The 23,428-nt window shown below is 39.0% G+C and overlaps 1 protein-coding gene across 1 annotated transcript in view; it reads left to right on the forward strand.

Annotated features, from left to right (window-relative positions):
• LOC122794474 (calcineurin B homologous protein 2-like) overlaps window positions 1–23,428 on the forward strand; it is a gene marked incomplete in the record, with an annotated part of 852,721 nt that overhangs the window by 457,297 nt on the left and 371,996 nt on the right. The window contains 1 exon segment of the mRNA XM_044062900.1: window positions 1,620–1,692. Coding sequence (XP_043918835.1) covers window positions 1,620–1,692 — 73 coding nt within the window.

Consider the following 23,428-nt stretch of genomic DNA (forward strand, 5'->3'; position numbering starts at 1 on the left):
ATATGTAAGGACTGCAGCAATGTGAGATGAAGAACATAGTACAGTTTTGTACCTACCATAAATGTAGATGTTCAAGATCCACATTGCTGCAGTCCACTCTCCTCCTTCCCTCTGTTGTTGAAGGTGGTGGTGTGGTTTGTGTTGTACATAGTGTAAATATGGTTAGTGCACGGGTGGTTGTTTAGGTTTTGCTGGTTTTGGCTTTGGCCTTTCTTATTAGGGCCTTCTGACATCTGGGGCAAGAAAAGACTGAGGAAATGACGTCGGTCATGCGCTTTTGTACCCTGACGTCCTGATGTCAGTTTTAAGCGCCTTGACCGACGTCAGCCTAATACTTTGGTATTCGGGCCGACCGAGGACAGCGGACTACCCATATGTAAGGACTGCAGCAATGTGGATCTTCGAACATCTACATTTATGGTAGGTACAAAACTGTACTTTTTTTCTTTACTGGTGAGAAGTTTAGAAATGCAGCTTATGGGTGCATGCAGTTATTTGGGTACCTGGATATCTATTTATGTTGTACTTCAATAACAGATTACTGATGTGCTGCTCATACAGTTCAGTAGTGTAAAGTGTACCATGTAACACATGTCTGGTGTATCAAATGAGACACGGAGGTACTTTGATGGGTTCAAGTTTATTGTACATAAGCACATCAGGAGTTATAACTGGAATATATATTTAAGCTGACTGACCAATTCATTACTTCAGACACACTTGCACGTGCATCTCCATTTATGCCTCCATTCATTGTACCGGAGTATGCAAAACTGCACTGATCTTGCACGTGCTCAGCAATTGATATGCATGTGCTATCTAGCTACAGTGGCTGACTAGGTACAATAAACACAATGATCTACACCACGTGTGGATTGAAATTTGTAGTGAGTGGGGAAGGGGGGGGTTCTATTACTTTGTTCTAAATGCCTGTGTGCAGAGCATTTTTTAGAGCTCACCATGAGTGCTAATAAAATGATCATGATGGCTACTCTTGGCACAGTTGTCGTTATTTCATGGACTGCTATGTGTGATACTCATCAGAATCATTAGACTGGTCACTGTTTTTGATGTCTGATGAGCTGTCCCATCTAGGATGCCATCAGTGACAAAGTCAGTGAACTGACATTGCATTTCATGCACATCACTTGGTAAAACTGAGCTCTGGAATAAAGCTACTTGTTTATGACTGTGTTTATAAGAGTACTACAGCTGAGAGATATTTGTGTTAGACTGGCACTTGTTGGCAAGCTCAAGTGCTGCTTGCAATATAACACACACAAAATCATACTCTGAGCCTGCTAATACACTTTTACTCCAGCATGGACAGCAGCATCAGCATCATTCAGAGTTTTCCCTCTTGTAGTGTTTGTGTGATCTAGAGATATTTCTTTATAGTGGGAGTAGAAATTCTTCCTCACAAAAAATAATCCCATTTCTGTGCTGTGCTAGCCAGCAAGAGAGTCTGTTGCCATTGTCTGATATAAAGTGCTGTGAATGATGACTGTAGCTTCCACATGGTGGGTCTGTATGTCATTCTGTCTCTAATAGATGATGTTAATGCTGGTTATTCATGACACATTCCTTACAACAAATCACCTTTTTCTGTTTGTTTTCAGTTTCCAAGGGCCATGTCTCCAGGCTTTATGATCGTTTTGCTTCTCTAGATAAGGACGAGAAGGGATTTCTCAGGTATGACTTATTCAGATTGTTTAGATATTCAGCAGTGCATTTTATAGTTTTTCATTCTAAACTAAAATGTTAATTAGCATGAAAAGAGAATCATTGTTCTTTAGTATTTTGAAAAGCTAAGGCTTTTTCTGTGTTAATGTAACTATTTCCACAATAATAAGCAGGGGATCTCTGATATTAAATCTGTGGTATTTAAATTCATCAACCATAGATTGTGAAAGTCACTGATTGAAGATAAATAATCTGCAAATAATTCTTGTGAACTAACAGAATAGAAATGCTGACATTTTATACAACAAAGCTGTATGCTTTGCCCACTTATTTTTATGTTTCTTAATCAAACAACCATATTTAGAGGATTGCCTCTGTTAAGACATTCAAGCTTATAGTGTCTTTTTTTTGTAGACTTTCCAGTTCACACCCGCAGCTCTTTATGGTGTCCAGACATTTTCTAAGTCTGGCTCTCTTAACTAAGAGACTTGCTAACTAATAATAGGAGGTATTCGAATGTGCAAGGAGTTATTAACATAATGCATACCTCTCAACCTCTTAACACAAAAAATCTGGAGAAAACCTAACATAATGGGGGGGACGAAAGCCTAGAAATAGGAACAGATTTTAAATATTGCTGTTATAAATTTAGAAAGTTGCTAGAATAACATGTTTTATGTTAGGATGCATTTTCTGAAACTTAAATGTGTGCCATTATTTAGTGACTTCACAAGTCAGTGATTTACCAGCGAACCAAAAATTTCATGAGGAACGGACCAAAAATATGAGGCAAAAATCTGGACAGCTAAGAGGTATACCACTAAGATAGTTAATCTAGGATGTCCTGCAGTAGATAAATTAATCATTGTTTGCCACTTATTATTCATGTTTTTTGTATTTGTGCTCATATTTTAATAACTGAGAGACCTACATATTATTGAGGGCTATGGTGTGATTTGCCATGGTGGGAAACATGAAAATGCATTATCAATGTCTATTTATATTCCACTATACTTCAGATATTGCAAGTTGTTTGTTAGTAATTATGACAATAAACAATATCTCCATATTTACTTAATACTTCAGTTAAGTAGTATCTTCACCAATTGTAAGTTTAACCACTAGTTATTTATTTGTCTTTGTTTACCAGGAAAGTCCCACTGGGTAATACCCATTTTGAGAAGTGGCCAGGGGAGAAAGGCTATAGTTGTTTACATTGCATTATACTAAGTTGCAGTTAAACACAGAGTAGTTATATTTCTATTTACATTTATACACAAACAGCAGTTAGTTATACATGCTAAGATTTTGCGGAGGTCGAAGTTACTAAAGATAAAACCCACATGCAACCTAGTGGATTGTACAGACAGCAGTTATGTATAAAAATTTTTTGTCATTTCAGTGAGAGATTGACAGTATTCTGTGTAAGGAGACTATTTGGAGAGTATCGTATGGTGAGCACAAAGTCTTAACCTGGTAATGACCATGTGCAGGATCAGGACCGGTTAAGATGTTTAAGCAGTGGTTTAAAGCTATTAAGTTTGTCAGAAAGTTTTATTTGCATAGGGTTAGTATTCCAGAGTTTGGCAATTTACTGGGAGTTGAGAAAGTCTCCTGCAACATTATTTGACTTTTTTGCGAGTAGTAAGAATTTGTTACTAGTACAGAAGTCCTTTGCTGGACAGTAGGGCAGTAATAGGTTTTGTAGTGTAAGGCATTTTGCTGTTTTGATGAATGATGAATGAGTTTGTGTGCTGGAGTTAGTTGTGAATATGTTGGGTAGTTGGGCAGTTTAAGCCAGTTTAACTGCCTTGAGCTATGACAATGGCGGGGGTGTCCTTTGAGGAGGATTAGTTGCAAATTTAGCCATTTTATTGTAGCAGGAGGTAAGTTTCTTTGAGTATTTAAGTTACTCTTGTTAACTATTGTTTAAGTTACTACTAAGTGCTGTGTCTGTTTTGTGGGGGGGTAGGTGTGTGTATATTTATTATACAGCACAGCAAAAAAAAAAAACAAATAAAATAAATTTCTATCATAACATTCAAAACACACATAAAAAAAAACTCAAAAATTCTGGACAGCTATAAACTCAGTCCTTCACCCAGGAAAATCTACTACATCAACGCCAAATATCCACTAAAATTCCGATAGCATATCTACCATTTTTAACAGGCATTTTACTGAATCTATAATTGCCCTTTCCAAACAGCAAACTCCTACTCCTGATACCAAACCAGCCAAGTCTACAACTAGCAATGCCCCATTCTCTTTGTCCCCAGTTCCTACAGCCACTATAAAAAAAACTACTACAAAAACTCAAACCTACTACACTTGCCATAGATAACTTGCCCAGTGAATACCTCAAAATTGCAGCTGAATCTATAGCCTTCCCAGTATCAATCCTTATAAATAGATCCATTCTCGAAAACAAGGTCCCTCAACTGTGGAAAATTTCAAATATAATCCCACTTCATAAAGGGGGACCTTCCACAGAACTGGCAAGCTATCGGCCAATTGCTATTCTTTCACCTCTTTCTAAACTACTCAAAAAGTGTATTCATCTCCAGGTCATGAAATTCTTACTAATAAATAACCTTCTCGCAAACACTCATCATGGGTTTTGCCCATCACATAGTACCACTGCAGCTCTCTTATCCTACACTAATACCGTAAACCATCACAGGAATAACAACAACTTTGTATCTGACATCTTTCTAGACCTATCAAAAGCTTTTGATATGGTCTCCCATTCCAAACTAATAGATGTTCTAACTGAACTATCCTTCTCACCATCTGCCACAGCATGGTTTCATAACTATTTATCTGGCCGTCAACAATCTGTTCTATGGAAGGGTGACCTATCTCCACACCTTCATTTATCCATTGGTGTCCCCCAAGGATCTATCTTAGGCTCTCTCCTTTTCTCCCTCTTTACTAATAATCTACACACAGCTACTCCACATGGTTCTATAATACAGTATGCAGATGATTCAAAACTTATCTGTGCTGCCACTTCTCTATCAACTCTTCATTCTCAAACACCGGAATCTTTCACTCTGCTGAAACATAGTTAGCCAATACCCATCTAATCCTGAACCCAAACAAAACTAAATTACTACTCTTCCAACCTAACAAGACATGTATATCATGCCCAACATTTAACATAATAGCCAAAGACAATACTGTGATCTCCCCGACAACCCATACAAAGCTTCTTGGAGCGGAAATGGACAATACCCTAAAATTTGACTTGCATGTCTCCCTAACTATAAAAAAAAGTCCACAAGAAACTTGGAAGTCTATATAGGCACAAAAGGTTTCTGACCACAATGGCCAAAATTACATTAGCAAAAACCCATCTGATCTCTACTATACTATATGCCTCTCCAATTTTAACGAATCTAAGGAAAACTGACTTATCCAAGCTAGAAGTATGTTATAATGAAATTGCCAAGTTTGCATCTGACTGCCCATATAGAACACATCATTGTACAGCTTTAAGGATACTAAACTGGCTTGAGCTTCCTAACATTATTCTTTACAACCAACTCTCTCTAACTCCCAAAATTGTAACAAAACCAACTAGAACTCCTGCACTACAAAATCTCATCCTTCTTTACAGTTCCTGCAGACCACTTCTCTCTAACAAGATCTTACTCGCTGTCTCCAAAGCCAACAACACTGCAGGCAAATCTTTATTTTCCAACTATATATCTCGTATATGGAACTCCCTTCCTAACTCCATTCTCTCAATCTCGTCCACTAACTACTTTAAGCCATCACTTAAAGCTTATCTAAAAAAAAATGGCTATGTTCCTGTACTAATCCCTCATGAGTGCTCTGTTACATCTCAGTATACCCAAAACATATGCAACTTCTCCCCCGGTGTTTAATCCTTTGTTCCTACCGACCTGTCTTAACCTTATATCTTGACATAAGTCATACCTCCAGATAGTACTAGCTATGTTCAAAGCCTAGGTTATGTTGTCAAGATTTAACAAATTTGTATGTTCTTATGTATACAACATTTTGTTTACTTTATACTTTTTTTGATTATTGTTATGTGTGAATGAAAATTTACTGTTACTCTTGGAGCTTTTCCCCCGGGCCACTGCTGAAAAAGGACCTGTGTCCAGTCGGACTTTCCCGGTAAACGAATGTTAAATAAATAAAAATAAATAATGGTGTAGTATAAAATAAGGCTAAAGAAAAATATATATTCTTGAAAAATCTCAATACAGATATCATCACTCAATACACATATTGCCACAGCTTTACAATTAGCAAACTTTTCATCATACATCACAAAACTCTTAAGTATAATTAACTGCAAACTGAGAAACCAAGAGCATTCAAGGAAACCAGTGAAGCCTTGACATCTGATAATAAGTAAATGCACAGAGTAACTCAGAGGAGATCATTAACATTATATCAGATTAGAAGTAATACTACATATATGTATGTATGAATGTAGAAGTAGTGCAACATATATGGTGTTGCAAGATCAAAATGAATCAAACTAGCACCATGGACAATCCATAGGGTAGTGTGGGACTAAACAAAAACAAAAAAAAAAAAAAAAGAGGATGAGGACGAACACAGACAAAAAAAAAAGGTCCTCCCTAGATAAGGACCAAAGTGAAAAGAAAACACACTCTCTCTTTCTCTCACTCTCTCTATCGCTATCTCTATGTCATGCACGCACACACACACACACACACACACACACACACACACACACACACACACACACACACACACACACACACACACACACAAAGCAAATAAGCAAATTTAGTGTTTTTTTCACATTCATGGGTACACTGTGGCATCTAGTGAGTTAAGTGTCATGATGCATTTAAAGCTTTCTGCAGATTCTATTAAACCATGGCCCAAGACAATTTAGTGTATCCCTCAATAATGTCACCTTAAGGATAATGTGAGGTGCATTTACAGAGTTTAATAGACATGTCTGTGCATAAACACTGTTATGTTTCCATTAAACTCCATGAGTGCACTTTATGCTTTGCCTGCATTGATGGCACTTAATGTTTTCCCTCGGAGGCTGGATCTTTCTGAAAGAAAATCAGAGAACGAAAAGGTTTAAAGATGGGCTAAAAATGCTGTTCAGCATATGTGCATACTATGGTGCAAAGGTAAGAAATTTTACTGTTGCAAAACATTTTAAGCAGACTGCTGATACTGCATTCATGCCTGATCAGTTACTCCTCTCCACTGCTGATCATTCCCCTGACTGCCTATGTCTGGGGCAGCTGCTCCCTTTCCCATTTGGCCTGCTTCAGCTATGGTGTATTTCCTCCAGTCTGTAAACTGACCAGTGCAAGCATTACTATCACTGGACAAAAATGTGATTATGCCATGTTGCTGCACTGGCGTACATGATCAAAATCAGCACAAAGCAATTAAATGGTAAAACATGGGGTGAATTAGAGTTTGGTTGTACTGGCCTATAGAAGTGAAAGTGCCTTTTTTAAACATCAGCAAATGTAAAGTGAATGTGCTGCAAATTAATGCTTGCAAGTCATAATAGTGCCTTTGCATCATATCATGTCATACATTGTAGATATTGAGCATCAGCACAGTGGTGGGTAAGGAGCCTAACCTGGTACCAGAGGTGGAAGTGCACCTGTTAGATACTGTTGGACACCTTTCTGCACAACATGGGATCTGGAGTTAGACATTTTTGAAAAGAAGTAGTCTATTTCATAATCTGACTTGTTACTCATGCAAGGGATGTAGTTATTTTATGTTTTCATTTGGTCATTGAAATGAGATATCACTGTCAGTGTGTCAGTTTCATCTATCATAACCTTGCTATATTATTGCTGGGAGACCTCAGTGCTCACATGGAGAAGATGAAGATTTCTGGAGGGGCATAATTGGGATGCCTGGCTTCCCAAATCTGAGCCTGATTGGTGAATTGTTACTGGACTTCTGTGCAAATCATGGGCTGTCTATTACAAGTATCTTGTTCAAACACAATGAGTCTGATAACTCTATTTAATACTAGTGCACCTCAGACCAGTGGTAAATCAAAGACTTTGTTCATAAATGTGTACTAGGCTAATGGCCCTAGAGTCTTTACAAGCCTAGCCCATAGGATTACCCTGGCATCATGCCACCCCACCTTAGTTTCCAGTGCCTCTGTTGAGTAGCACCACTGGAGTGATCCCGGTGTGAATTTTCTATTTCCCATCCACTCATCAAGATTTCTCTTGAAAGCCAATGAGGTGCTCTGTTTGACATGTATGGGAAGTCTATTCCATAACATGGGCAATCTCTGGGTTATGAACCTGTCCCTCCAGCACGTTCTGTTGATTGTGGTAATGAGGTTGAGGTCTCTGGAGCATGTGGTGCGGTGGGATTTGGATTTCTTTAGCTGTAGCATTTCTAACAGAGCTGGGTCAGACATGGCTTTGTAAGTCAAGCAGAGATCCCCTCTAAGTAGGAGATATGAGACGGAGAATAGTTGGAGTTTTTTGAGTCTATCCATATAGGACAAGTGTTTAAGGCCTAGGATCCTCTTTGTGAGGTACTTTTGCGGCCTCTCCAGTTGTTGCAGGTGTCTAGTGAGGTACATGCCAAATGGGGCATTGTACTCGATCACTGATCTAATGAGGGAAGAGTTGAGGGAGACTGACCTCTTTCTTCCTGGATGCAAATCCCCTAGTAATGACCACAGTGGCAGTGTGGTGGTCAAAAGAGAGGTTGTTGTTAACCTGTGTTCCCAGATCTCCTATAACGCTTTCTGTGTTCAGTTGACCACCATATCAATGTGGTAGTTCATGGGAAATGTTTTTTCCCAAAGGGAATGACGATACATTTTTTGGCATTGAACATAAGGCCATGGTTCTGACTCGTTGGTCTCAGTAAGGCCTTTCTGTAGGATGTCAACATCACTTGGGGAGTTAATAATGGCTCCCAACTTGCAATCATCTGTGAACTTTGTCAGCCAGAGTCCCTTTGTGTTGGACTGGACTTCTGAGAAGTAGATACCAAGCAGAAGAGGACCCAGGACCGATCCCCGTGGGACTCCACTCGTGACTGGTCATCAGTTTGACTTGGAGTCAGCTACTTTTGCACTGTGGGTTCTATCTGTGAGTTAGTTTGCAGCCCACGTAGTGATATAGGGGTTGATGCCTAGCTTAGTGAGTTTTTCTATGATTCCTGAGTGGGGAAAGGTATCAAAGGCCTTGGCCAGATCAAGGTAGGCTGCATGAACCACCTTGCCATCATCCACAGCTCTGTTGACTGACTCAAAGAAGTCGACCAAGTTGAGCAGGCATGATCTACCCTTCACAAAACCAAACTGTGTAGGATCCAGAGTTTGGAGATTCCCTATATCCTTGTTTATTAGGTCCATGATGATGTGTTCCATACCTTTGCATGTCAGACTTGTCAGGCTAATGGGGCGATAGTTCCCAGGGTCTGTAGTCACTCCTCCTTTGTGGAGAGGGATGACTATAGCAGTGCACTATTCTGTAGAGACAAAGCCTGAGGTGAGGATGTGATTTAACAGGGCACACAGGTGAGGTGCCAGTTCACTCTGAAATTCATGTAGAACACAGTCAGGGATAATGTCAGGTCCCATAGAAGCTGTATTCTTGGCCTTGGACAGTGATGTTTTACCCTGTGCAGCAGTAATACTGGGTGCCTGGCAATCTACTGATATTGTGATTAGTCCATTGAGGGGGGGAGAGGGGTAAAGTTGGCACTGAATCTGTCAGTCAGTATATTGGCAATATCTGTTGGCTCAGTAAAGGAGGTACCATTGTGCAGTAGCTCAGAGCAAATCTGGGTATTGCCATGGAGGTTCTTTACATAACTATAGAAGGTCTTGTGGTTGTCTTTACTATCTGATGCAATTCTGTTTTCATAGCTAACTTTAGAGTATTTGATGAGGGATCTCAACTTTTTGTTGAGGCTGATAAGGGAGTTTTTCCATTCTTGGGACTTCACCTTATTCTGCTTCAGTTTCCTCTTCCTGTTGTAGTTTGTTTATGGCAGGGGACCACCAGATTGGCTTCCTTTTCTTTGAGGAGAGCATCTTGGTTCTATTGGGTATGGTGAGATCCATGCATTTGCGAATGTGTTCGTACAGTGCACTGGTGTATGATTCTGTGGTCATGCAACTGTTCTCCATTTGCATGGGTGCTGTGAAGTTAGCCACCTCTGTTCTTAGGAGCCCAAAGTTAGCTTTGGAGAAGTTTTTCATGGTGGTTACCTTTGCGGGGGGGTGGGAGGGATGTGGATTTCCAAGGTGATTAGTTTGTGGTCAGATCTAACCAGGGAGGAGTTGGCTATTGGTGTAGAGGAATGGTCGCCCATGTTAGTAATGACCAGGTCAAGGATGTTGCTACCTCTAGTGGGGGTAAGAACGAGCTGGTCCACGACATTGGAATTGATGAATTCCAGGAAACGCTGGGCAAGTGTATTGGTACACGAGTAGTTTTCCCAGTTAATGGAGGGGTAGTTAAACTTGCTCGGTATGAGAGTGGTAGGTTGGACCCTAATATTCTCCAAGGTGCTTAGGAACATGGAGTGAGTGTCTTGGGATATGGTTGGGGGTTCAATACATCAAATGCAGTTTGTGTAGATATTTATTTCCATTTTCTAGTAATTGGTTTTTGGCAGCTAACAGAATTAAACTTAATAAGACCTTACTATCTCTAGGCAATTCAAATCCTGTATCCCAGTTCAAAAGAATCATTTCCTTATTTACAGCCATTTGCTTACCTAGTATTTCTGAAAGAGTAGTCAGAAGGGAATTTTTAAAATCTACCAGCTCATTACACTCCCAAAACATATGTTCCCAGTTATCGCTTTCTTCTCCATCACACCTCCAACATTTGCTATCTACCTGAGGAAGACTTCTTTGAAGTCTGCTTGGAAGTGATTGCATGGGTATTTTATACTCCAAGCAAAGATCCTAAGCCTTCTAAATTTGTTGCATACTTGGGAGCCATACACATGTATTCCCATTGTTTTCTTGTAAATTAATTTTCCAGTCTCTCTTCCCAATCTTTTCTAACCTCCTCTGATTGATACTTATAGTTATCATACATTATTTTATATGGCCATCTAATTATCCCTTTTTAACAACTGCTTCTGTTCTAGATTCAAGTAAAAAACTCTACCAGAGTAGGCTTTTCAATTAAAATTCATCTATCTCTTTGTCTTTGTACTCTGAGATCAAGCCCTGGTAGCCAAAGCAGTCTCTAGCCTGTAATCCATATGTCTTCTTGACATGATCCCACTCTATTACTGTTTCTGCTTAAGGTATTTGCTCCCAATATCTTGGGTGCTTTGCCAAGTTTCTCCAGGAAATTCCAGCCCCCTTTTGCTTATTTTCTGAACCCCTATTTGCAGTCATCCCTATTTGGAAAAATCTTCTTTTTTCATTCTCCTATTGGCTTAGTTCTTAGAATACTTTCTGCTACTTTATGAATATAATGTTCTGCATTGCTATTCTTCTTCTTAATGATCTGCATCCAAAATCTCACTTTATTTTTTGATCTTACCCCATGCTTCATCATCATCCATTTTCACTTTGAATTATAACCTTCTACATTCTACTTGTGTTATGTATATGAATCTTAACTGTGTAGTCCTAAAATATAGCTTCAAATCAGGTAAACCTAAGCCATCTTGTTCTATTGGAAGGATCAAGTTATCCTACTTAACCCTTGCCCTCTTTCCCTTCCAGATAAATGTCTTCAATTCTTTATTATAGTCCACAACTTCTCATTGGGTTGATAAAAGTATACATGATACATATACAATTCTAAAGGGAATTTAAATAATTTCACTGCTTGTATCTTACTATTGATATCCATAAATAAGAAATTCCAGTTTCTCAGTTTTTGTATTATCTTGTGTTTAGTCTTTTCCAACATATCATTAACTCCCATAACAGGGGGATCTTTAATCCATACTCCTGAATACTTCATCTTGTCACGTCCTTATAAATATGGGTATTGTTGAACCAATTCATGTGTGGGTACATAATTTATGGATGTAGCCTTTGTTTTATCTTCATTAACTCTGTATCTTGAAAAGATTTGAAACTGTTTCAAAATGTTCCACTGCACTGAAATGTCCTTATCTGGATTTATCATGTACAAAATAATATTACCTACAAATAAAGCCAACATTTCTTCATTACCATACCAATTATATCTTTGTATTTCTGAGTCCCTTATTTTCTTTGCCGCTGGCTCTTAATATAAAGCAATAACAAAGGGGAAAGAGGACGCCCGTGCTTAGTACCTCTGTTCAAACATAGCTTATCTGAGAAGAACCCTCCCACTTTAATTCTTGCCTCTGATCCTTCATATATATCCTTCTAATTAACCTTATTATTGTATCAAAGAATGCAAATGCTTTCGTTGCTCTACTCATAACATCCCAGCTTACTCTGTCAAATGCTTTCTCCGCATCAAGACCCATCAAAACCGAGGTATTTTCTTATATTCTGCTTCCCTCTGAATTATCATTGTTCTATTAATTGTGTCAGATGTTTGCCTCCCCTCCAGAAAACTACACAACTCTGTATCTATCAGTTTTGGCTACATCTTTGCCATTCTTTCAACTAGTATGAGCATAAACACTTTATAATCGTGGTTTAAAATTAAAATGGGTCTATATGAAGCTGGGTCTGAAGGGTCATTGCCATCATTAGGTAGCACAGCCACCACAGCTTTCTTCCAAGGTGTGGGTGCTTCCCCTCTTTTTAAAATGCTGTTAAACAAATTTTTCCACATGTTTATTACTTTCTTCCCTCATAATTTTCAAACTTCCACAGGAATACCATCTGTTCTGGAGACTTGCCTGAAAATTGATTATACATCATTGTTTTTATCTCATCACCTCCTGTCTTAACCGTTAGTTGTTGGGCCTCATCTGCCATAATTGCAATGACATAATTATGTCTTCTATAAATATTTCCATTTGTACTCTTTCTTAATATCCACATTTGTTTTATAACAATTTTCTTAAAATTTCTGGACTATCTCTAAGACCTCTGCAAGATCTCTGTTTATTTTTCTTGTTATAGTTTCCCCAAATTTGGTGACAACACTTTCAACATTCTCTTGTCTAACTCATTGTACTAACAGTTTTTGTGCTCTGAAGCTATCAAATAATAGTTGCTTAACTGCAGTCTTTCTAAACTTGTGCATATTATCCAATACTCTCTTGCTTTTCTCCTTGGCACTCTGTATTTGCTCTTCCTCTTGTTCTTTGAGATTCCCCTTATTCTACTTTACTTTAACCTTTGTCAGTCCCACTAAGTAATTTATATTACTACTTAACCATATCTTTCTTTTTTATTTTGACCCTCTTTTAAACTCCAATTTCATTTTATCCCAGTCAGTAGTTATAACATCTGAAGTTATTTCTGTCTTGCCTAGTAACTCTCAATTTCCACTACTCATTCTTGAAATTCCTCTCTTTTTAACAAGTAGCTAGGAAAGTTCCAGTGTCTTATTTTACTTCATTACCCTGCATTTTTATCATAGTTTTTATTGCTGCATGATCAGAAATAGTTATTGGTTGTGTGTCCGAGCTTTCAATTTAATGCACATGTTCCTGTGAAATATAATTTCTATCTAGTCTAGCCCAGTAATTATAACTTGGGGGAATAATATGTATATTCTGTCTGAGGTCCTACTACTGATTTCACATCTTTCCTATAAATATTTTCATAAAATTCTTCAGATATGTACCCTCTTTTGTTATACTGTCTCTTCCAAGTCCTCCGATACATCCTTACTATTGCAAATCAAATTCCAGTCCCCATCTATAAATAATATTCCTTGCTGAAAGCTGATTATTTCTACCCAAATTTTCTTAAGCTCCATAATACAGTTTTTCTCTGGCATATAAATACATCCCATTGTAATCCTTCTCCCTTGTTTGTAGCCCAAATCTACCATTTTTGTCTTTTTTCTTCATCTGTCACTATTGGAGCCCCACTAACAATTAGTATAATTACTCCAGTTTTTCTCTGTCCCTGATATTCTTCTGAATATCCATTCTGAAATACTCTGTCAAATTCACATGCTCATTTTTTTCCAAATGTGTCTCTTGCAGCAATGCTATTCGCACTATGCATTTCTTAATATAATTAAATACTCTTTCTTTTTTATCTATATCTGTAAGGCTATTCACATTCCAGGATAATATGGACAGCACAGCCTTCTTGATAAAAAGCTACTGTTCTCACTTAGGATATGTGGCAGTTTTTTTGAATGTGGATTTCTATTTTTTGTGTTATATGCATATACTAATGTTTGGCAGGCTGATCTTTTGTCCATTTGTTTCTTCTCATCTCCATTTGAGCATATGTCACATTTTCAAGACTTTTTTATTTTAATGAAAACCCTTAAATAAAAACTAAAAACAAACCACCCCATACCTTATTAATGTGGAACAAGCACACACAATTATGTACATCTTCAAAGCATGCAGTTTAACCCTCCAGAAGGGAACAATTGCCCCAAATTGACAGCTGCATCACGAGGAGTTATCTAACCTAAAATTAAGGTTACACATGCTCAGGTGCATGCTACGGTCTGTGCTCCCACTTACATGGATTGCTGTCTTTTCTTATCTCTTTTCCTCTCCCAGACATGAAAAACAGCTTGTATATTTTCAGAAAACATGAACTTTTAGCCCTAAATAAAACTGCACTGGTCATCTTTAAATAATTCTAAATTGTACACTGTTCTAGTAAATGCATTAAAATATTAAGGCTGCTAAGGAGGTTGTTACATCTTATTCACGTCCCATAATTTCAAACTTAATTTTTTCACTGAACTGCTTGGCATTGTAATTTTACATTTTGCATTTCCATCAGCAAAGAATACTCAGAATTCTCAAGATTTACTGCTTCAACCTGCCAACATCTTGTCTCCATGGAAATGTACTCAGCAATGTGTCTTTGTAAATTTCATTCAGAAAATAATACACAGCTGCCCTCAGCTGCAGACATCTCAACCCCATTGAATATTTGCCAGTGCAGAACAAACTAATAATATCTTTGCAGTTGTAAAAAGCTTAGCATGTTCACGGCTTTTATCATTTCATCTTATTTTCAGTCTATATGCTTACAAAACACGTTTACAGCTTAAAGCAAAGATAATTATCTATATATTCACTTTTGTAAAATAAAAAGAGAAAATATCCTAATGTTTATATATATATATATATATATATATATATATATATATAATCAGTGGACTTTTATACCCCCACGCCAGCAGCCCGAGATCACAGCATATGAACATTAAACTTATTTTGTCCAGCCTTTTTTCCTCTTATTATACTGCAAAATATTTATTTCTTACAAATAAAAATATGAGAAACCTCTAAAGATGCTTTGGAGGTGCCTGGTGAGGAACATGCCAACAGGTGCATTGTACTCGATTTTTAGTCTGAGGGCTGAGTACAGTGGTACTGTGACATCCGTAGATCTGGATGTCATGCCCTAATTTATAAGCTAAGCGACATAGAAGGATTTCCTCACCACCTTAGACACATGGTGGTCAAAGTTCAGGGACTTTCCCGGTTAACAAATGTTAAATAAACAAGTAAAAAATAAAAATACTGTCTATTTGAGTACACAGATCTCTCACCACTGGGTCCACTCTTAGGTGGGTACCATCAGTGTTATAATTTGCAGGGTATTTGATTTCCCAAAAGGTATTATTATGCACTTTTTCACATTTAGTTTGCGGCCATGTCTCTGACAGAAATCCTTAGTCTTGGTCAGACCTTTCTGTAGGATATCAGTATCATTTGGGGAGTCCGTGATTGCCCCCAGCTTGCAGTCATAAGCAAACTTGGTCAACCATCTACATTTGCCTTGAAGTCCGAGAAGTATATTCCAAAAAGGAGGGGGCCAAGCACTGAGCCCTGTGGTACTCCACTGGTAGCTAGCCTCTTGCTGGATGTGGATTCATCCACTCTAACGTGTCCTATCAGTGAGCCATTTGTCTATCCATCTGGTGACATAGAGATTTATGCCCAGTTTTGTGAGTTTATCCATAGTACCCAAGTGGGGTATTATGTCAAATGCCTTTGCCAGGAGAAGTAGGTGGTATGCACTGTTTTGCCCTCATCCATGGCCTTGCTGACCTTCTCAAAGAAGTCCATCAGATTGAACAGGCAGGATGAGCCCCTAACAAAGCCTAACTGGGTTCTAGAGTCTGGAGATTTCATATTTCATTGTTAATCTGGTCCATGATTATCTTTTCCATGGCTTTGCATAGGAGGCTATTCAGGCTTATGGTTTGGTAGTTTATTGGGTCACTTCATGGTCTTCCCTTGTGCAGAGGATTGACTGTTACTTTTCTCCCTTTACTGGGACAAAATCTGTTTGTTGACTGTGGTTAAACAGAGTGCCAAGTAGGTCTGCTAGGTCATGTTTCAAAGTATTTAATAGGCATCCTGGATTTCTGTTAAGGGCCCATTCATGTCATGTTTCTAGCTTTCCAAACCAAAGCAGAAGACAAACTGATAAAAAAACACATACAAAGCCAGAGAGATTCAGACAAAACCAGCTTGAACAACTTGAAATGTAATATTAGCTCTTTTGTTTTATTTTGTAATAAAATTTCTTCAGATGAAATGAACCAAATCCACACGCAATGCAATTCTAAAAGATTGTGTGGCAACTTTTTTTAAAATCATGTGACAGCCAAAAACATTTACAATCTTGTGATAAGCTTTAAATCATGTGACAGCCCAATCCCCTGAACAAATCGTGCATTAAGGCAACATATTCAATAAGTTTAAAACTGAAGTAAACAAAAATCAAAGGCTGAATATCTGAATACATCAACCTGTAAAACTTTCTGTTACCATACAATAATAAATAGTTTTATGTAAGAGCAATCATTAAATAGTAAATGCTGTACTGAGAAAATCTGTCTATTAAAACAGGTAGCGATATCATTTTTCTAAACCTCTTAGTTTTAAAAGACAGCTAATAGAATGCAACGCCCCTTTTGGTATGTACCTCACAAGACATCTCCAACAACTGGAAAGGCTGCAGAAATACCTCACAAAGAGGATTACTGGCCTCAAACAGATGCCCTACGCTGACCGTCTCAAAAAAACTCCAGCTTTACTCCGTCGCATATTGCCTACTCAGAGGTGATCTTTGCCTAACATACAAAGCTATGTCAAACCCAAAACTGTTGGACATGCTCCACTTAAAGAATCCCAATCCCTCCGAGCTACACGCTCTAGGGACCAAAACCTTGTCACCACAATAAACAGAACATGCCAGAGGGATAGATTCCTGTCCCAGAGACTTCCCATACTCTGGAATAAACTGCTTATCTATATCAAACAAAGCTCCTCATTAGCACTTTTCAAGAAAAAATCTTGATGATTGGATGGGAAATAGGAAATTCACCCCGGGGATCACCTCTGTGACTCTGCTCGACAGTGGCACAGGAAAATAATTTTCTTGAGTGGCAAAAGCCAGGGTACCTTTTTGGCTGGGCTTGTATAGGCCCCAGGGCTGATAGCCTAGTACCTACCTATGAACCTATAATACAAATCTGGTCATTAATCCCTGGCCAAGAACTTGCATTAAGTGTGAGCTGCCAATATAACTCATGTTCTTCCAGTGTTTCTAGCCTTATAGAGTGCAGTAACGACCTGTTCTTTTGTGATAACAGACAAAGGAATGGTAGGGGGTATTTTATGGGAAGTCACCAGAGGTGATGGGATGAAATTTGAGCTGAATTTATCTGCCAGCAGGGTTGCTATTTCTTCTGGCTGAATATAAGTAGTGCCATCTACAGCCAACTCGTTTCCTTTAAGATTTTGGAGATGAAAAAATGCTTTGTGGTTATCCTTTGCTTGGGAAGCTATTTTAGTCTCTTATTTAACTTTTAAAGGCTTGAATAGTTCCCTGATTTGCCTGTTAAGACTAATCAGGGATTTTTTTCTCTGTTATGCTCCCACTTACTTCTAGACAGGAATTTCTTCCTTTTGTTGTATAGTCTATTTATGCCAGTGGTCCTCCAGGGTGGCTTGTTTTTCCAGATAGACCTGGGTTTAGTTCAGTCAGATATTGCCATTTCTATGTAGTTGATTAAGCGGTTGTATGTGGCATTCGTATATGCTTCTGCATAGGCCTCCGTTTTTTTGAGGTTAGAGGGAGCTTTAAAATTATCTATGCTATCATTTAATAGAGGAGGTAATTTGCCTTGGAAAAATTCTTTAGGGTTTGATTGGGGAGGGGGGGGGGTGCTACTGTTATTTTTATTTCAAAGGAAATTGATTTATGATCTGAAGTTTCCAGTAAAGACATTATGCTTGGGGGGGGTGCAGTACTCCCCCATGTTTGTGAGTACTATGTCAAGGATATTTAAGCCCCTGGTGAGAGTGTAGGCTAGCTGTTCAAGAGCATCTGCATTGACAATGTCCAGGAATCTCTGAGCCTGCATGTTAGTGGTCGTATATGTTTCCTAGTTTATGGAGGGGTATTTAAAATCACTCATGAGTAGTGCGTTGGGCTGAATGGCGAGTGATTCTATAATTTCAAGTATACAGTGTAGATTTCATTGTTCATAATTGGGACCTGTAGCTAGCGATGATATGGTAGGGGATTTTGCCTGTGGTCAGCTGGGCATGAAGTAGCACAAGCTAGTCATCTTGCTTGACTGCTCTAGAGATGTGATTATTTTTTATGTAAATGGAAACAAGAACTCCTTTCATTTTATCCTTTTTAGGAGGATGTCTGAATGTGTGAAATACATTGTAGCCTTGCACTGCTGGGGTGCTTTCCACAGCTTGAACCAGTTCTGTATGTAACTGGACAAATGTCAGCATTCTCCAATTCTCTAGGGCAGGGATGTCAAACTCAAATACACAATGAGCCAAAATTAAAAACTTGAGCAAAGTCGTGGGCCAACCTTGATATTTATTGAAAAAAATCTTTACATTTGATGTTTTTTCCTTCTCGTTAGATATAACGATTAACCTTTTCATACAGAAACAAACTTAAGTTTTGCTTAAATATTGAATCTGGAACAAGCAAAGCTTAATACTATAGTACAGTAGTGTAAACACATGTGAAATCAAATGTCAAATACAAGACACGTCTGTGGCATTCATTTCTTAAATAAAATTTAACAAAACAATCTTACGCCTCTTTCTCTATTTGTAGCCTTCTGAGTTAAATTTCAACGGTAACCTTTTTTCACAGGCTAACAATAATAATTTCCTTCAATGAAAATCCAATTATTCAAGTCCATGCCTTGGAATAACAAGGAAAAGTGCATAAAGATAACATTCATTCAAGCTCAGTTTGCTACACTCTAATCTACCCTGATGCACACTGGTCCAAGCCAGATACCTGGCATCTCTTCTTGGATGCTAGTTCATCAATGTTTTGGGTCAGGCTCTGAGCTGAGGAAATTCTCAGGATTGAGTGAAGGTGTTCATCAGTGAGACAACTCCTGTGTGATGTTTTGTTCATCTTCATCAAGGAGAATAGTTGCTCACACAGATATGTGCTGCCGAACATAGACAGCATTTGAGCAGCTTGGGTACGGAGATGGAGCATTGTGTAAGGGATGTAACATGGAAACTGTGCAGCACCCACAGCATCATACTTTGACTTCAGCATGTCATTACACTGGAGTTCGATCAGCTCCATTTGGAGGTTAGTTGGTGCGCTTTCCATATCAACTGCAAACGGATTACTAAGCAGTTCAAACCTACATTTCTGGGCATCAAAGTCAGCAAATCGGGTAAACTTGGCGCTGAGTATGCTCTTTTTTTCAGCAAACTGTGCACTTGGGAACACAATGTTAGAGATCTGTGTTTTTATGGTTTGGCAGCAAGGAAAATGGCCCAGGTTTCCTTGCAGCATCTGAGTCTCCCACAGGCACAATTTTGTTTTAAAAACCCTCACTGCAGCGTACATGTCTGTGATGACATGGCCCTGCCCCTGAAGCTGCAGATTCAGCACATAGAGATGGCTCATGATATCGCAGAGAAATGCCAGCTCAGACAGAAACTCTTTATCCCGGCGCTTTGCTGTGTCTTTCCCTTTGCTTTCTAGAAACCGACAAATTTCCTCATGCAGCTCGAAACATCTGTCAGTATTTTTCCTCTGCTTAGCCATCTCATCTCTGTGTGATACGGCACGTCTGCGTATTCCGAACAACACTCCTCCAGAAAAGACTTGAACTGATGGTGATTCAAACCTTTAGCTCTTATATAGTTAACTACTTGTGTTATGGTGCTCATAACATGTTCCATCTTCAGGGCTTTGCCACACAATGACTCCTGGTGTATGATGCAGTGATAAACAGCTCACCTGCACAGTTCTCTTCCCGCATCTTCTCCCGAATCCTGGCCACCAATCCACTCTTTTGACCACACATTGCGGGCACTCTGTCGTTTGTCCCACAAGTTTATCCCAAGGTAGCCTCATTTGTGTTACACATTTGGAAACCTCTTCAAAGATTTATTTTGCTGTGGTTGTGCCATGCATTGATTTTAATCCCAAAAGTTCCTCTGTAACGCACAGATTTGAGTCCACTCCACGGATGAAGACTGACAGCTGGGCAGTATCAGGTGTGTCACTGCTCTCATCCACAGCAAGGGAAAATGCAGTGAAATCTTTTCCCTTTGCCATCAGCTGTTCATGTAGATTTGTGGAAAGATCACATGAATGATCAGCTACTGTGTTTCTGCTAAGGCTCACATTTAAAAATGGCTTGCCTTTTGTCGCAAACTTTGATCATGCACTTTTTGACAAACTCTCCCTCATTAAAGGGCCGAGCTGATTTTGCAGTCTCTACTGCCACAATGAAACTAGCCTTTACAGCAGCTTCACTTTGTGATATGGCTTTTGTGAATATAGTCTGTCGTGAAACTAAACATCTTTTCATATCCTCTACTTTCTGGCACTTTTGTGCTATGTCTAGGTCCTTGTACTTGTCGTGGTGTTTTGTTTCATAGTGTCTTCTTATGTTATACTCTTTGGTTCCAGCTACTTTGGCTCCACACACAAGACAAACAGGTCTGTCCTTTACATTTGTGAACAGATATTCTGCTTCCCACATTTCTAGAAAGCTTCTATTTTCAACCTTTCGTTTGGCCATTTTTGAGAGGGGTGGCCCAATGTGACTGGTAGCATGAGGTCGCTAATGAATGTCAACAGAGGAGGGGGCGCTTGTGGGTCCTGATTGACACACCAAGGCACCAGCAGAGCATTCTGGGATTTATAGTATTAAAGGTGTATACCGGCGGGCCAGCTCTACTAGAGTGTTGGTATTTTCCTGCGGGCCAAATATAATTACACTGTGGGCCAGATTTGGCATGTATGCTCTAGGGCAAGGAGAGCTTTCAGGGAGGGCGGTTTCTTGTTAAGACTTCTAACATTGAGCTGCAGTACCTTTAGCTTGGCATTAGAAGAATTTGTTACATTGGTAGGCCTGTTGGTTTGGCACTGCCTAAAAAGGCATTATGGGAGTGGCTAATGCCTTGGCCAGTATTCGAAAGCTTTACTGCGACAGGTTTAGACCATCTCTGGCAAAGCTGTATGGTCTGTCAATCATGTTGTCTCAGGCTGGCAAATAGTGGATCCCCTGGAATGACATCAGTAGCAAAGCCAGTTGTTGAAGTCCATCATTTTCTGTTTGTATTGTGGTATCATTCTTGGTGAAGGTAGAATACTGCTCAATGCAAGGTTCATACCAGACTGCTACATATATTCAGGGAGGTCCGTCATGTTTTTCTTCATATAGTTCAGGAAGGTATATCTTGGGTCATTCACACTCACATGGACCATGGCTGAGTCATACTGGTACTTATGGTTGTGTGACCCGAGTGCTTTCATGATCTGGCCAGTCTTGCCCCTGACAGGCAACTGACTGTAACCCTGTCTATTCAACCTGGTGAGGGGGACATTGTGTGTCGCTTGACGACATCTCCTAACAACTAGTGTTTGAATGTGTGATGTTTCACCGTAGGGGCTTGACCTTGTTTAGTGAGGGAAATGATGTACATATGCTGCCAACCTGTTTGTCGTTTGATTTGTCAGTATGTTGGAGTCATGTCTCAGTTTTCATAATGTAACTGCATCCCTTGTTTGTTTCAGGATTAAGTGGTGGTCAGTATGCATGAGACATTTGCTGCATTGCCTCAGGATGTCCATGTCCACCAGGCTGGACATAGTTAGCAGGAAAGTGCCTGTCCATGGTTTCAGGTTTTTTACTCAGAGTTAAGCCAAAGAAAAGAGTGGGGATATTTAACTGGACTGGGGTGATAGCATTTGGATGAAAAATGGGTGCTATACTCTGTGTGGACTGCAGCTATCCAACAAGGCAGTGCTGCTCTGAGCACAACTCAGATGCTCCCAGAGCAGCAGGAGGACTGGGAAAAGTTGCAAGGTTGCAGAGATAGTTACTCTAAGGGAAATTTTTAACTTGATAGCAGTGCCCTCTATAGATACAAACAATAACCTTCACTACATAGAGAGCAGCCTAGTGCAAACACTAGGCTTATACAGAATCAGAAAAACTTTGCAGTCTGCCCACAAGTTTAACAAAGTCAACAAAAGTCCAGTATTATTCAGGCTGCTTTTCTTGCAAAATCATATTTCACAAATGTGGTAAGGTGCTTTATAGTTTTCCATTTATTCACTAATTTCAGAGTTGCTGGTCTTCTTTCTGTTCATCTCCATCTACCAACACCAGACTCTGGTTCAAGTTCAAGTCACTTGTGATTCTTCTAGTCAACTCCTGTGCTTTTTTTCTGTCTATTAAGCATTTTCCTTTGGAACATTGGAAAAGGCTTCACTGGCAAAGTCTCTCTATGAACCTTACCATCAGAAGAATGGGAAGCACAGTCCCCTTCTGCTGCTGACTCCCTTTTTGTTAGATAAAGTTTATTCTTTAGTGCTGAATGTAGCAGCTTGAGTCTCACACCTGCCACTTGACATTCCCTGATTGCTGGGATAAAATTGCTTCTCTTCTGCCTGGTGTACAGTAAATAATCATTTTATACAAACATTCTGCTATCTCCAATTTTTAATACTTTGTCGTTCTGGTATAATTTTGCCAGGATCAACTTTTTCTGCTGGTAGGATTGTATCTTTACTAATATAGGTCATGACTGCTTTCTCATGGCCAGGTTTAGAGCATACACTGAATATGCCCTTTCAGTTAACAAATTCTGCTGTGGAACACCAGTCCAGGTGCTTATTTGTGCTTTTATAAAATAAATACAGTCTGTTCCTACCAGTTTCTCTGGTGCAGCAAAAAAATCTTGAATTTTCTTTGTGTGCTCTGTCTTCTAACTCTATTTTTGTTTAAACAGATCTTGAGAAATCTTATATTCAGCCAGCTTTTTCTGATTTTTGCAGTTTTATCGATTTGTCTGAAAGGCTAATTAAAGCTTCTTTTATTTTTTTCCAGACTTGTGTTTGAATGGATATATTCTTTTTATTTAAATTTATTTTGATCATCTCTGATTACATTTGATTTATTTTTCTCCTTTAAATTACTGGAAGACATGTCTTGAACCAAAGTTGAAGCTTGAACTGCTTTAAGTCATGGATGGGGGGTAATGAGTTGCACAGTACCTACCTTGACCTGGCCAAAGCATTAGAAAAAATACCTCACTTGGGCAATGAAGATTGACTCACTAATTTAGGTATGAACCCATATGTCACACACTGGATAGCTAG

Source organism: Protopterus annectens, chromosome 1.part0 (genome assembly GCF_019279795.1).
Source record: "Protopterus annectens isolate FY-2018-M chromosome 1.part0, PAN1.0, whole genome shotgun sequence".
Classification (NCBI taxonomy): domain Eukaryota; kingdom Metazoa; phylum Chordata; order Ceratodontiformes; family Protopteridae; genus Protopterus; species Protopterus annectens.